Raw genomic sequence first — 13,870 nt, forward strand, 5'->3', positions numbered from 1 at the left:
TACAACCAGCTCTGTTGTCAGCAAGTGTCATCTGTGGCTCCGTGGGTTGCACTCTTTAGAAGTTAGTGGGTTTGAGTTCCACTCCAGTGACTTGAGAACAGAATCCAGGCTGGCACTGCCAGTGTAGTATTGAGGGAGTGCTGCACTGTCAGAAATGTGTAAGATCCATGGCCATTATTTCAAAGAGCAAGGGAGTTCTGAGGTAATAGAGTCATAGAGCTTTACAGCACAGAAACAGGCCCTTCAGCCCATCACGTCTGTGCCAGCCATCAAGCACCTATCTATTCTAAGCCCATTTTCCAGCACTTGACCCGTAGCCTTGTATGCTATGGCGTTTCAAGTGCTCATTTAAATACTTCTTAAATGTTGTGAGGGTTCCTGGCTCTACCACCTCTTCAGGCAGTGCGTTCCAGATTCCAACCACCCTCTGGGTGAAAAAAAATTTCCTCAAATCCCCTCTAAACCTCCTGCCCCTTAACTTAAATCTATGCCCCTCTGGTTATTGACCCCTCCGCTGAGGGAAAAAGTTTCTTTGTATCTAAACTATCAATGCCCCTCATAATTTTGTATACCTCAATCATATCCCCCATCAGCCCTCTCTGCTCTAAGGAAAACAACCCTAGTCTATCCAGTCTCTCTTCAAAGCTGAAATACTCCAGCCCAGGCAACATCCTGGTGAATCTCCTCTGCACCCTCTCCAGTGCAATCACATCCTTCCTATAGTGTGGTGACCAGAACTGTACACAGTACTCCAGCTGTGGCCTAACTAGCATTTTATACAGCTCCATCATAACCTCCCTGCTCTTATATTCTATACCTCAGCTAATAAAGGCAAGTATCCCATATGCCTTCCTAACCACCTTATCTACCTGTGCTGCTGCCTTCAGTGATCTATGGACAAATACACCAAGTCTCATTCCTTCAGAGTTAAAAAAAAATTTATTTTTACTTTATCTTTATGTCTTTATCTTTTTATCGTTAGGTTGTGCAAATACAGTGATATGAAAGGTAGTGGGAAAACCTGGTCATTTATTTTCTTTAAAGTGGCACCAACCTCATCAAAAACTGTTCAATCATTTAGAATTGTCTGATGAAATGACAGTCATAGGGTCATTGCGATGCAGAAGGTGGCCATTTGGCCCATCGAGTATGTACCAGCTCCATGTCGAGCAATCCTGTCCCATTCCCCTGCCTTATCCCTGTAACTCTGTAAGTTTATTTCCCTCAAGTGCCCATCCAATTTCTTTTTGAAATCATTCATCTTTTCTGCTTCCACTACCCTCGTGGGCAGTAAAGTTCCAGGTCATTCCCACTCACTGCGTAAAATAGTTCTTCCTCACATTCCCCCCCGTATATCTTGCCCAAACCTTAAATCTGTGTCCCCTAGTCCTTGTATCATCAACTAATGGGAACATTAGTTTGCCTACCTTATCTGAATGGGGTTTTCAGTGAGAAACATCACCTGTATTTACAGTTAACTTTCTCAATCAGCAAACACAACAATTAATTAACCAGTATTTCTTGTGATGACTGTGTGCTTGTGGTTTATTCCTCTCTCTGCCACTCCTCACCACCTATCCTTCTAACTCCACAGTCGATAAAAGGGTTTTTAACAATTTTGCTTCTGCAAGAACGGGATTTAATTTTAAAGAAGTAATTTTTAAGAAGCTGCTATATAATCTGGGTTTCTGTTGTGGAATGGTGAAATGACAGGAGACACCTCCATCTAGTGGTGATAGTAATGAGCTGCGAGCAGGGCCAGCTGGTGGGAAATTACATCTTATACTCATGGACCTTTGGCCCAACAGGCCTGTACCGGTGTTTCTGCTGCACACGAGTTCCCTCCCACCCCCTCTTCATCTCACCCTATCTCCATATCCTTCTATTCCTTTCTCCCTTATGTGTTTATCCAGCTTCTCCTTTTATATATCTAAACTAGTCACCTCAATCACTCCCTGTGGTAGTGAGTTCCACATTCTCACCACTCTCTGGGTAAAGAGGTTTTTCCTGAATTCCCGAATGGATTTATTAGTGACTATTTTATATTTAAGACCTCTAGTTCTGGTCTGCTGCTTAGGCAGCCGATCCCCCCAGTTTTCAATATTTGTTGTAACAACTTTTTTTTCCATACTCTTAAATGTCTGCAATTTGTACCCTGCCCTTCCCCCCTCTTCCCTCTCTTCACCCCCTCTGCCCCTCTCTCCCACCCCCTCTCTTCCCCTCCCCCTCCCTGCCCTCTCTTCCCCCCTCCCTGCCCTCTCTTTCCCCCCCTCCCTCCTCTCTTTCCCCCCCCCCCCTCCCTCCCTCCTCTCTCCCCGCTCTGAAACAGATGTCCTCTGCCTGGTGCTGCAGGATTTCACTGATGTGTTGCACTGTGGCCGAGTGACACTGTTCACTGCCAAACCCTTTCCTGTTCTGCTCCTCCAGTGCTGCCCAATACCTCAGCCATGTCTGGCTGATTGAGAGTCCAGATGTGGTTAATTATATTTCTGATCAGTGGGTGAGGAAATGAGTAATAGACACAGTTGTTGATCATGTGCTCTCGATAGTCATATTCACACCAGCCGTCAATGTGAACTTTAACTTTATTTATGTATCTGGTGTGGGAGATCGACAGGTTATTAAAGGGGGGAACAGCAAATTGATTGTGAAAGATTGTTTCAGAGGAGATAAATTAGAATGAGGAAAAATGAGAAACTTAAGAATTATTGGAGGAAAAAAGACCAGGATCTATCTCTTAGTCACAAGATACAATGATTAATGGAGGTGTCAACCAATCACAGCAATCAATCTCGAACATTGGGAGGAATTTCATGCTCTCCCCTGTGGTGGGTTTGGAAGCTGGGAGAACATTTAATCAGACAGGATGGGGGGGGGTGTCCCTGCCACCTTCCCATCTCCACCCAAATTAAGTGCGTTGACAGGCCTTCCCGTGCCACTGCCAATTGAGGCCCTTAATTGGGCAAATAATGCCCAAGTAAAGGCCTCATCCCAGCACCGCTGGTATTAGCCCAGCAGCGGGCGGGCGTGTCGCCACATGGGAAGCACACCAAGCAAGCTCGTGTGGGTTGCTTGCCAGGTCCAGTGTGGGTCCCTCGTAAAAAGACACTCAGTGCCTGAACAAGAGACCCGGCATCGGGAAGGGCGGGGGGGCCCACTGAGACCCACCCCCTGCCCTTGCTGCGGACTCCCCCTACACCCCCTCTCCTGCAACCCCCACCCCGCAAAACCCCTCCTGCCCTGCCTTACCTGTGGCCTGGGTCCAGCACCTGCAGCGGCCATCGCCTCTGCAGTAAAAGAGCTGCTGGCCTCTGATTGGCTGACAGCTCACAGTAGGTGGGACCTCTGTCACTGGGGTCCTTGTTCCCAGGGATGGACTGCCGCTGTCCACTTAAGTGCCTAATTGGCATGTAATACGGCAGACCTTCCCCAAAGGAGGCAACGCGGGGCTCTCGCTGGTGCTTTCGCCGATGGCCGAGACCACCATCACGCGTAACTTTATGCACAGCAATGGAGGCAAGAAATGGCCCACCCGCCCTAAGCCAATCAAGGCCCATAAGTGGCCAATTAACTGGCACTGGTATTTTACCCGCAGTGGCCGAGCAGCAAAGGTCCCAAGAACACAGTCAGGTAAAACCTAGCGACCTGCTTGCGGGCTGAGGGAGGGCCCTCCTGATTGGGCACCCCATGCCCCACGGAGGGCCACCCACAAAGGCCCAACCGCCCCCAACGCACAACACGACCCCCCTCCCCACCAACCGCCCAGCCGATTGTCCCCAGCGAGACCCCAAAAACTTGCCTTCTTTCCGGGGTCGTCCTTCCTGTTGCTTCCGATGGCTGGGTGCAGTCCCGGCAGTGGCCACCGCTCCCAGTGGCGCAGCTGGGACTAAGAGCTGCCAGCCCATTGATTGGCCGGCAGCTCCATTAGGCGGGTCTTCCTGTCGCAAGGAGGTAAAAGTCCTGCCCAAGACCAATTAAGGGCCTGGGGAGTGAAAAATCCCAGCTGGACACTAACTTTATGCCTAGTGGGCGGGTCCTCCCGCCCAACGTTAAATTCTGGCCCATGTCTCTAATTGCTCAAGTAACAGGATCCCAAAATGAGGTTGGACAGAATTGGACAGAATGGAAAGAATGATTAGAATGTGGAATTCTCTGGCACAAACCAACATTGTAGCCAAGTCCACAGCCTTCTGAAAGAAAATTAGATTGCAGCAAACAGAATGAACTCGAAAAGGTGGAGTACAAGAGCGTAGGAGGATCAAGGAGAGCGCGATTAGATATAGTGGCACAGGTTGCTGACTGGCTACTTAACGTTCTGGAACATTCTATGATTCTGGGGAATGGACTTTGGCAGTTGCACTTTGTACATCTTTAGACCTGCCTCTTGTCAGTCTTCAATAGCAACTTGCATTTATATAGCGCCTTTCACATCAAACATCCCAAGGTGCTTCACAGGAGCATTACAATCTGACACGGAGACATTAGGTCAGGTGACAATAGGTCCGAGAGGTGGAGAGGGTAAGGGAGGGAATTCCAGAGCTTGGGGCCCAGGCAGCTGAAGGCACGGCCGCCAATGGTGGAGCGATTAAAATCGGGAACGCTCGAGACCAGACTTGGAGGAGCGCAGAGATCTCGGAGGATTGTGGGACTGGAGGAGATTACAGAAATAGGGAGGGACAAAGCCATGGAGGGATGTGAAAACACGGATGAGAATTTTATAATCAAGACATTTCTTGATCAGGAGCCAGTGTAAGTCAGGGAACTAAAGGTGATGGATGAACGGGACTTGGTGCTTGTACATTTCTAGCAAATGATTTTGCTTCAGTCTTGTATATCACGTCTGTATTTTACCATTAAAGTTAGATAATTTATTGAATGAAGCGATTATGATGGATTAAAATCAAACATCATTTTTATATTTAATAGGCATAGCTGAGGAGTATATCACACCAATGTTTAACTTCTATCGAAGTATCGGAGAGTTGAAGATGGCACAAGAGGAGTATAGTCTTTTAATGGCCATCATAATTCTTTCACCAGGTAGGTGTTGGTCTCGGTGACCTTCGTTATTAGTGTTTCAAGCATGTTGTAATCTGTCTATCAACACGTTATGTTCCCATGTCAGCTGTGACTCGGTGCATCGCGCTCTCACCTCTGAGTCAGTAGGTCGTGCAGTTGATGCTGCTCACCAACTGCGGCCTGAAAAATTTGTCCTGCCTCCAATGCAGGGGGACGGGGTGGAGATGTACAGGGGAGGCAGGAGATGTACAGGGGAGGCAGGAGTTGCACAACAAGGCAGGAGATGCACTGGCGAGGCAGGAGATGGACAGGCTGGACAGGTGAGGCAGGAGATGGACAGGTGAGGCAGGAGATGGACAGGTGAGGCAGGAGATGGACAGGTGAGGCAGGAGATGGACAGGTGAGGCAGGAGATGCTCAGGCGAGGCAGGAGATGGACAGGCATGGCAGGAGATGGGCAGGCGAGGCAGGTGATGTACAGGGGAGGCAGGAGATGTACAGGGGAGGCAGGAGATGTACAGGGGAGGCAGGAGATGTACAGGCGAGGCAGGAGATGTACAGGCGAGGCAGGAGATGCACAACAAGGCAGGAGATGCACTGGCGAGGCAGGAGATGGACAGGAGATGGGCAGGCGCGGCAGGAGATGGGCAGGCGAGGCAGGAGATGGGCAGACGAGGCAGGAGATGGGCAGACGAGGCAGGAGATGGGCAGGCGAGGCAGGAGATGGGCAGGCGAGGCAGGAGATGGACAGGCTGGACAGGTGAGGCAGGAGATGGACAGGTGAGGCAGGAGATGGACAGGTGAGGCAGGAGATGCTCAGGCGAGGCAGGAGATGCTCAGGAGATGGGCAGGCGCGGCAGGAGATGGGCAGGCGAGGCAGGAGATGGGCAGACGAGGCAGGAGATGGGCAGACGAGGCAGGAGATGGGCAGGCGAGGCAGGAGATGGGCAGGCGAGGCAGGAGATGGGCAGGCGAGGCAGGAGATGGACAGGCGAGGCAGGAGATGGACAGGCGAGGCAGGAGATGCACAACGAGGCAGGAGATGCACTGGCAAGGCAGGAGATGGACAGGCTGGACAGGCGAGGCAGGAGATGGACAGGCGAGGCAGGAGATGCACAACGAGGCAGGAGATGCACTGGCAAGGCAGGAGATGGACAGGCTGGACAGGCGAGGCAGGAGATGGACAGGCGAGGCAGGAGATGCACAACGAGGCAGGAGATGCACAACGAGGCAGGAGATGCACAACGAGGCAGGAGATGCACAGGCGAGGCAGGAGATGCACAACGAGGCAGGAGATGGACAGGCGAGGCAGGAGATGGACAGGCGAGGCAGGAGATGGGCAGGCGAGGCAGGAGATGGGCAGGCGAGGCAGGAGATGGGCAGGCGAGGCAGGAGATGGGCAGGCGAGGCAGGAGATGGGCAGGCGAGGCAGGAGATGGACAGGCGAGGCAGGAGATGGACAGGCGAGGCAGGAGATGGACAGGCGAGGCAGGAGATGGACAGGCGAGGCAGGAGATGGACAGGCGAGGCAGGAGATGGACAGGCGAGGCAGGAGATGCACTGGCGAGGCAGGAGATGGACAGGCGAGGGAGGAGTGTGCAGGTGGCTGCTCCCTGAGCCTGGAGTGACAGCGATCCCGCGGTGCGTGAGACATGTGCAGCGGAGGGTGCACGAGTGACGAGGAGCAGAGAGTGTGAAGGACACATGGAGCAGAGCATGTGTGACACGTGCAGGTCACCAGCTGCCAAACTGACAATTCCAGGGGAGATTGGGACACCAATATCCGACATCTGTTCTCCCACCGCAACCCCCCCTCCCCCCACAATGTACAGAAGTGACACAATCCCCAAATTCTCTGCCATTGATCCTTTAGAAATGGCACTAAATTATTCTGCATTTCTGCAGCACAGAAATTAAAATCCAGAACAAAGTGGGAGCAGGTCAGGTCAAGATCCATAAATGTCATGTATCCAGCTGGTAGAATTGTATAGCAAAAACTCCCGTCACACAAGATTCTAATCCTGACTGCCAGCAGCACACAGAAGAGCCTCTGTGTTCATCAATAATGCGCCTTGTCCCGGAGGACCAGGGATTACATTAGGTTCGACATTTGGGACATTCTCAGTTTCCCTGAGAAACAAAGTGATTTGAAAATGGGGCAGAAACACACGCTTAAAACACAGCCCCATTCATTGCTGTATCTGACAATGGGTTAAAAATGCACTGGCAAAATATTCAGCTTAAATATTCACTCAGCATTGCTTATCCCTGCCTTGCGTGGACAATGTGTTTGACAGCTAATGCCCTTTGCATAAAAACTTAAGAAATAGGAACAGGAGTAGGCCATTCGGCCACTGGAGCCTGCTCCACCATTCAATAAGATCATGGCTCCATGGAGAGCCGGCATGGATTTGATGGGCTGAATGGCCTCCTTCTGTGCTGTAAATGACTCTTTGACACTATGACTATGGTTGATCTTCTGCATCAACTCCACTTTCCTTCCCTTTAATTCCCTTAGTGCCCAAAAATCTATCTAACGTCCGACATCCTACAGTGTTTTGCAGAGACAAAGTGGAGAAGGCTGCAAGGTCAAGGAGGAGAGCAGAGAGGGGGGTGGGATTCAGAACATTCAAACCGCCCACGCCTCCAAATTTCACTAACTTGTTTTATTGGAGCACTGCTTTTGAAAGAATGAGCCTCTGATCACTGGATAGAAAGACACAAACAAGGGATGTTTTTCCACGGGTGATCAGTTCCACAATTTGACCAGTGAAAACCAATTTGTTGAGCTCACACTTAAATATTAACAACAACATATATTCAAAAGCAGCTTTAACCTAATTAAACATCCCAAGGTGCTTCACAGGAACGTTATGAAACAAAATTTGACAAAGAGCCTCATAAGGAGCTATTAGGGCAGGCGTCCAAAAGCTTGGTCAAAGAGGTAGGTTTTAAGGAGCGTCTTAAAGGAGGAAAGCGAGGCGGAGAGGTTTAGGGAGGGAATTCCAGAGTTTGGGGCCCAGGCAGCTGAAGGCTCGGCCGCCAATGGTGGAGCTATTAACATCAGGGATGCTCAAGAGGCCAGAATTAGTGGAGCGCAGAGATCTCGGAGGGTTGTGGGGCTGGAGGAGATTACAGAGATAGGGAGGGGTGAAACCCTGGATGGATTTGAAAACAAGGATGAGAATTTTAAAATTGAGGCTTTGCTCGGCCAGGAGCCAATGTAGGTCAACGAGCACAGGGGGTGATAGGGGAATGGGACTTGATGCGAGTTAGGACATGGGCAGCAGAGTTTGGATGACCTCAAGTTTACGGAGGGTCGAATATGGGAGACCAGCCAGGAGTGCGTTGGAATAGTCAAGTCCAGAGGTAACAAAGGTGTGGTAGAGGATTTCAGCAGCAGATGAGCTGAAACAGGACAGAGGTGGTCTTAGTGATGTCACAGGTATATAGCTGGAAGTTCATCTTGAGGTCAAATATGACACCAAGGTTGTGAGCTTTCTGGTTCAGCCTCAAACAGTTGCCAGGGAGAGAGGTGTAGGGGAATGGAGTTTGGTGCAGGTACCAAAATCAATGGCTTCAGTCTTCCCAATATTTAATAGGAAATTTCTGCTCATCCAGTCCTGGATGTTGGATAAGCAGTCTGATCATTTAGAGGAGTCGTGAGAGGTGGTGGTGAGGTAAAGCTGGGTGTCGTCAGCATATATGTGAAAACTAACGCTGTGCTTTCGGATGATGTTGCCAAGGGGCAGCATGTTGATGAGAAATAGGAGGGGGCCAAAGATAGATCCTCGGGGGACACCAGAGGTAACGGTGCGGGAGCAGGAAGAGAAATCATTGCAAGTGATACCCTGGCTGCGATTAGATAGATAATAATGGGATCAGATGAGAACAGTCCCACATAGCCGGACGACAGTGGAGAGGTGTTGGAGGAAGATGGTGTGGTCGACCATGTCAAAGGCGGCAGGCAGGAAGAGAAGGATGAAGAGGGAAAGTTTACCTTTGTCACAGTCACATAAGATGTCATTTGTGACTTTGATAAGAGCTGTTTCGGTGCTGTGACAGGGGCGGAAACCTGATTGGGGGGGATTCAAACATGGAGTTCCGGGAAAGATGGGCACGGATTTGGGAGGTGACAATATATTCGTTTGTCAGGACGGTGGGGTCAAATGTTGTTTTTTTGAGGAGAGGGGTAATGATGAATTTGAAGGAGAGGGGAACATGATCTGAGGAGAGAGAGAGCCATCAACAATATCCGTTAACATGGGAGCCAGGAAGGGAAGTTAGGTTGTCAGCGGTTTATTGGGAATAATATTTCTGTGATATTACAGTGAATCGGAGAGAAGTTACTGATGGGACTTGCATTTTAAGGCTTGTGTCCAACTGATTTTTTTTCTTTTCATTTGCTTTATTTGAAAAGTTAGATTAATGGAATTAATAATTTGATCCTTTATGGCAAATTCCTATTTGAGAAACAAGCTCCAGAAATCGTTCCGAGCAGCCACAATTTTCCAGGCGCAAAAATTGCACCTGTTTCCAATATGGCGGATTTCCGTCTGGATGTGTGCCGCCTTCCATCTTGGTTGCTGTGCTGTCGGGAGCACACGTTAGGAATATTCAGCGGTGGAACGGATTTATTTCAATTTGGGTCTTGTGAATCTTTTAGGATTGTACTTCAATGTGGAACCACCTCACCACTGTCCCTCAACTGGATGGTTCCCCACCAGCTAATGAATTCCCACCACCTCCACTCCCAGCCTGCAAATAGCCCCTCCCCTCTCCCCTCTGGCTGCTCATCTTCATTACTTACCTGTGCGGCAGTTCTGTTGGCGTCACAGGCGTCCGATCCTCGGTGATGACTTGCTGGGCAGGTTGCCCGCTCCATGGAAATGGGCCCCGGGTCCAATATTGGGGCTAAAGTCTGGCTCGGGTATCAAATTAAACCCCGACTCAACAACAGCCAACCTGAACCCAAGCCGAACCCAAATCCTTTAATTTTTTTAAATGCTCGACCCGACCCGACCCGACCCGAACCCGAACCCGACACGTACTCGGGTTTGGTCGGGAAGCCAGGCTTTAGATCAGTGATCGAGTACAGGTGCCAGTTGTTGATGTGCCCATGTTCAATTAACAGCATAAAGTTTAAAAAACAAACACTGATTTCAAACAGTCGAAGGCACCCGGACCCTGAGCACCCGCGGTAACAAAAGTATCCACTTCAGGAAATCATGCAATGTAACAAACCAGCTTCTGAACCGTATCAAGTTCCGATGTCATTAACAAAAAAAAACTCAGCAGAGAACTCCGGTTGGGAAGTTTAATCTCCCTATTTCCAGATAATTTTAAATCCTTGGGCCAAGTATAGATTAAAGTAGGAGCTCAGTTGATGTTTCTGTATTTACTGCAGTTACTGGTATCTTCCCCGGGCTTGTCAGTTTCTCCCAGACTTGATAGATTTCAGAGTGTAAGGGGTTGGGTTAATTTCATTCGGGTGCTTTATGTCGGAACTTGTAGCTGTTTCTTTCCCCTCCTTTTCCCCCACCCCCCACCCCCTCACCTCTGATTTCTGTTTGTCCTAAGTTCTGTCCACATCCAGCCCGACCTGACCCGACCCGAGCCCGAATTTTGCACCCAGAAGAGAGACCCAACCAGACACATGTCGTTAGGTCCAACATTTGTTGCCCATCTCTAATTGCCCTTGAGAAGGTGGTGATGAGCTGCCTTCTTGAACCGCTGCAGTCCATGTGGGGTAGGTACACCCACAGTGCTTTTTTTCTGTAGTGGTTTGATACAACTGAGTGGCTTGCTACACCATTTCAAAGGGCAGTTATTGCAGTGGGACTGGAGTCACATGTAGGCCAGACCAGGTAAGGATGGCAGATTTCCTGTCCTGAAGGATGTTCGTGAACCAGCTGGGTTTTTATGACCCTCCAGTAGTTTCACTATTAAAGACACTAGCATTTTAATTCCAGTTTTATTAATTAAATGAATGTAAACTTCCCGTGCTGCTGTGGTGGGATTTGAACTCATGTCTCTGGAGCATTAGTCTGGGCCTTGGGATTACTAGTCCAGTAACATTACCACTGCGCTACTATCCCCTACTGTGAGTCCGGTGTGAGTCTTTTACAACTTGTTAGATGGTGTGACACCGTGCGAGGTCAAATGGCCACATTTAATGATCTGTTTCTTTGCTATAGATCGTTCCTTCGTGAAGAATCGGGAAGCGATCGACAGACTTCAGGAGCCTTTGCTAGAAATCCTGCAGAAATACTGCAAACTGAACCACCCGGATGACCCCCAGCACTTTGCTCGACTGCTGGGAAGACTCACTGAGCTCAGGACTTTTAACCATCACCACTCAGACATGCTGATGTCCTGGAGAATCAACGACCAGAAATTCACGCCTCTTCTGTGCGAGATCTGGGATATGCAATGAATACTCCAGCCCTCCTTGCAAAAATTCTTGGGTCATTTACCGGACCTGGTAATTAAAAATACATGCACAAAATAGTCTGGAAACTGAAGCTCCGAACTTGGGAACATTCTGAGCTGACTGGTGTACATACACCAAAGGATCTAAGAGCTTTTCTGTGGCTCCATGCTCAGTGCAAAGACTGACTCTGTGTGAGTGCAGGCTGTAAAGAGGATGTGACACTACAACTTTACATCTCTAACCCATGCCCACAAATAGCAAGGTTCTACATGGGCAACACAGCCACGATAAATTACCCCCAATACCTTCTTAAAAGAAGTCTGGTACTTTTTTAATTGCCTTCATGATCTTAATGTATAGACATCAGTCAAGTATTATGTAAGATTATTTGCAGTCACTTAGTGCTTCTGCCTTGTATTGTGAACTCTAGCCCTATTGACTGATTTTCATGGTGTCACTAACAACCGTTCCAGCATTACATCAACAAGCATTGCCACTGCATTCCTTTAGTCAGAGTGCATGTCCAAAGGGAAGCATTCCTGTTGTTAACTTCCCAAATGGACATTGGTAGATTTAATTTCATAGAAAAATGCAAAGGTAGTTTCTATTGCAGAATGGTTTGAAAGAATGTGCAGAAATGCTAATGATGGATGGGTGATCAGAACTCTATTCAACCTCTTGTAGGTCAGATAGAATTACATTTGGACAAATTCCCTAACTTCTCATCTAAGACGTTAATCCAAGTCCCCGTCTGCCCTCTCAGTTGGAAGTAGAAGATCCAATGGCCACTATTTTGAAGAAGAGCAGTGGAGCTGCACCCTAATGCCCTGGTCAATATTTAGTGAGCCCAATGGACTGGGGGCCGACCATCCCATTGCTAAACTGGTCTGCTTTGCACCCATTTTATTTTGCAAAAATGAGTGCAACACACACCAACTTTCACTCCAATGGTCTCTTTAATGTTTCCTACAATAGGACAGTGACTACACTTCAAAAAGTGCTTCATTGAGTGTAAAGTACTTGGGACATCCTGAGATTGTGAAAGGAGCTATAGAAATGTAAGTTGCTCCCTTGTTTTTTGAAGCAATTTTAGCTGTTTGCTGCAACTAAACTGTGGCTGGAAGAGTTCTGTGGTTTGGTATTAAAGACAAATTGAAAAGTGTTCCACACAATTTTACTGTGAATAGGAAACATCAGAAATCTCCCCTCATGAAGATTCTTTTCTCAGTACGTCAGCTGATCACGGATTAGACTGTGACTTGGAGCAGTGAGGCACTTGTGTAAAGGATGAAACTGTATTGTGTAAAGATTTCTGACAGTTTTAAAACCTTTGTTGGATGACAACGAGCATCACCTTTAAAACTGAAAGTTCATGTTCATAGCTCATGTTACTAAAGAAACCCAATTCATATTCACACTGTGTGGCATTAGTAAATTAATGAGTGGTCGCATTATTACTCATACTGATCCTTTGAAATCAGCAATGCATTTGTGCAAATATATATATTATAATGGTGAATAAAGGGTGAATTGTATTTCTTGATGTAAATTATTTTGTGTCTATTTATGGGATGTATTTGTGTATATACTTTTTATACCTTGCTGTGTTAAATGGGAGTGAAGTCAGGCATAAATGATAAATGCTAGAGATAAAATATTTTGTGGAAGTGATCAGAGCACATTCATGATAGCCAACACAGGGTAGAGTTTTCACTTTAGGCACTATTGCCAGTCTGGAGTTGTACCAGGTTTCAAAACTGAAGCCATGTTTCACCTTACTGCTTAAATTCATAATCCTAAACATAAACTCGTCCATGAACCAATGCGATTGGTCACATAAACAACATTTATATAGCGCATTTAATAAAATAAAACATTCCAAGGTGCTTAACCAGAGCAATACCTATTAAAAATGCTTTAACATTTTTGACACTGAGCTACAGAAGGAGAATCAGGACAGATGATCAAAAGCTTAATCAAAGAGGTAGGTTTTGAGGAGTATCTTAAAGGAGATGATGAGGTTTGGGGAGGGAATTCCAGCACTTAGAGCCAAGGCAGCTGAAGGCACAGCCACCAATGGTGGAGCGATTAAAGTCAGGGATACACAAGAGGCCAGAATTAGAGGAGCACTGGGATCTTGAAGAGTTGTGGGGCTGGAGGAGATTACAGAGCAATGGAGGGATTTGAAAACAAGGATGAGGATTTTAAAGTTCAGGCATTTTCGGATGGGCAGCCATTGAAGATCAGTGAGCACAGGGGGCGATGGATGAATGAGATTTGGAGTGAGTCAAGATATGGGCAACAGAGTTTAGGTGAACACAAGTTTATGTAAAGTGGAAGATGGGAGGCCAGCCAGAAGTGCAGTAGAACAGTCGAGTCCAGAGGTTAACATAAGCATGGATGAGGGTTTCAGCAGCAG

General features: G+C 47.9%; 1 protein-coding gene across 8 annotated transcripts in view; it reads left to right on the top strand.

Annotated features, from left to right (window-relative positions):
• Nucleotides 1-12,986, top strand: part of nr1h4 (nuclear receptor subfamily 1, group H, member 4) — a 110,879-nt gene extending 97,893 nt beyond the window's left edge. For 7 of the 8 annotated variants that reach the window (XM_068050175.1, XM_068050177.1, XM_068050173.1 and 4 more), the window contains 2 exons: nucleotides 4,927-5,040; nucleotides 11,216-12,986. In XM_068050175.1, coding sequence (XP_067906276.1) covers nucleotides 4,927-5,040; nucleotides 11,216-11,454 — 353 coding nt within the window. In that variant the 3' untranslated portion in view covers nucleotides 11,455-12,986. The remainder of the gene's footprint in view (nucleotides 1-4,926; nucleotides 5,041-11,215) is intronic. The other variant, XM_068050176.1, reaches the window with a different exon arrangement.
• The last annotated feature ends 884 nt before the right edge of the window (nucleotides 12,987-13,870 follow it).

This window comes from Heterodontus francisci, chromosome 18 (assembly GCF_036365525.1).
Source record: "Heterodontus francisci isolate sHetFra1 chromosome 18, sHetFra1.hap1, whole genome shotgun sequence".
NCBI classification, from domain to species: Eukaryota; Metazoa; Chordata; class Chondrichthyes; order Heterodontiformes; family Heterodontidae; genus Heterodontus; species Heterodontus francisci.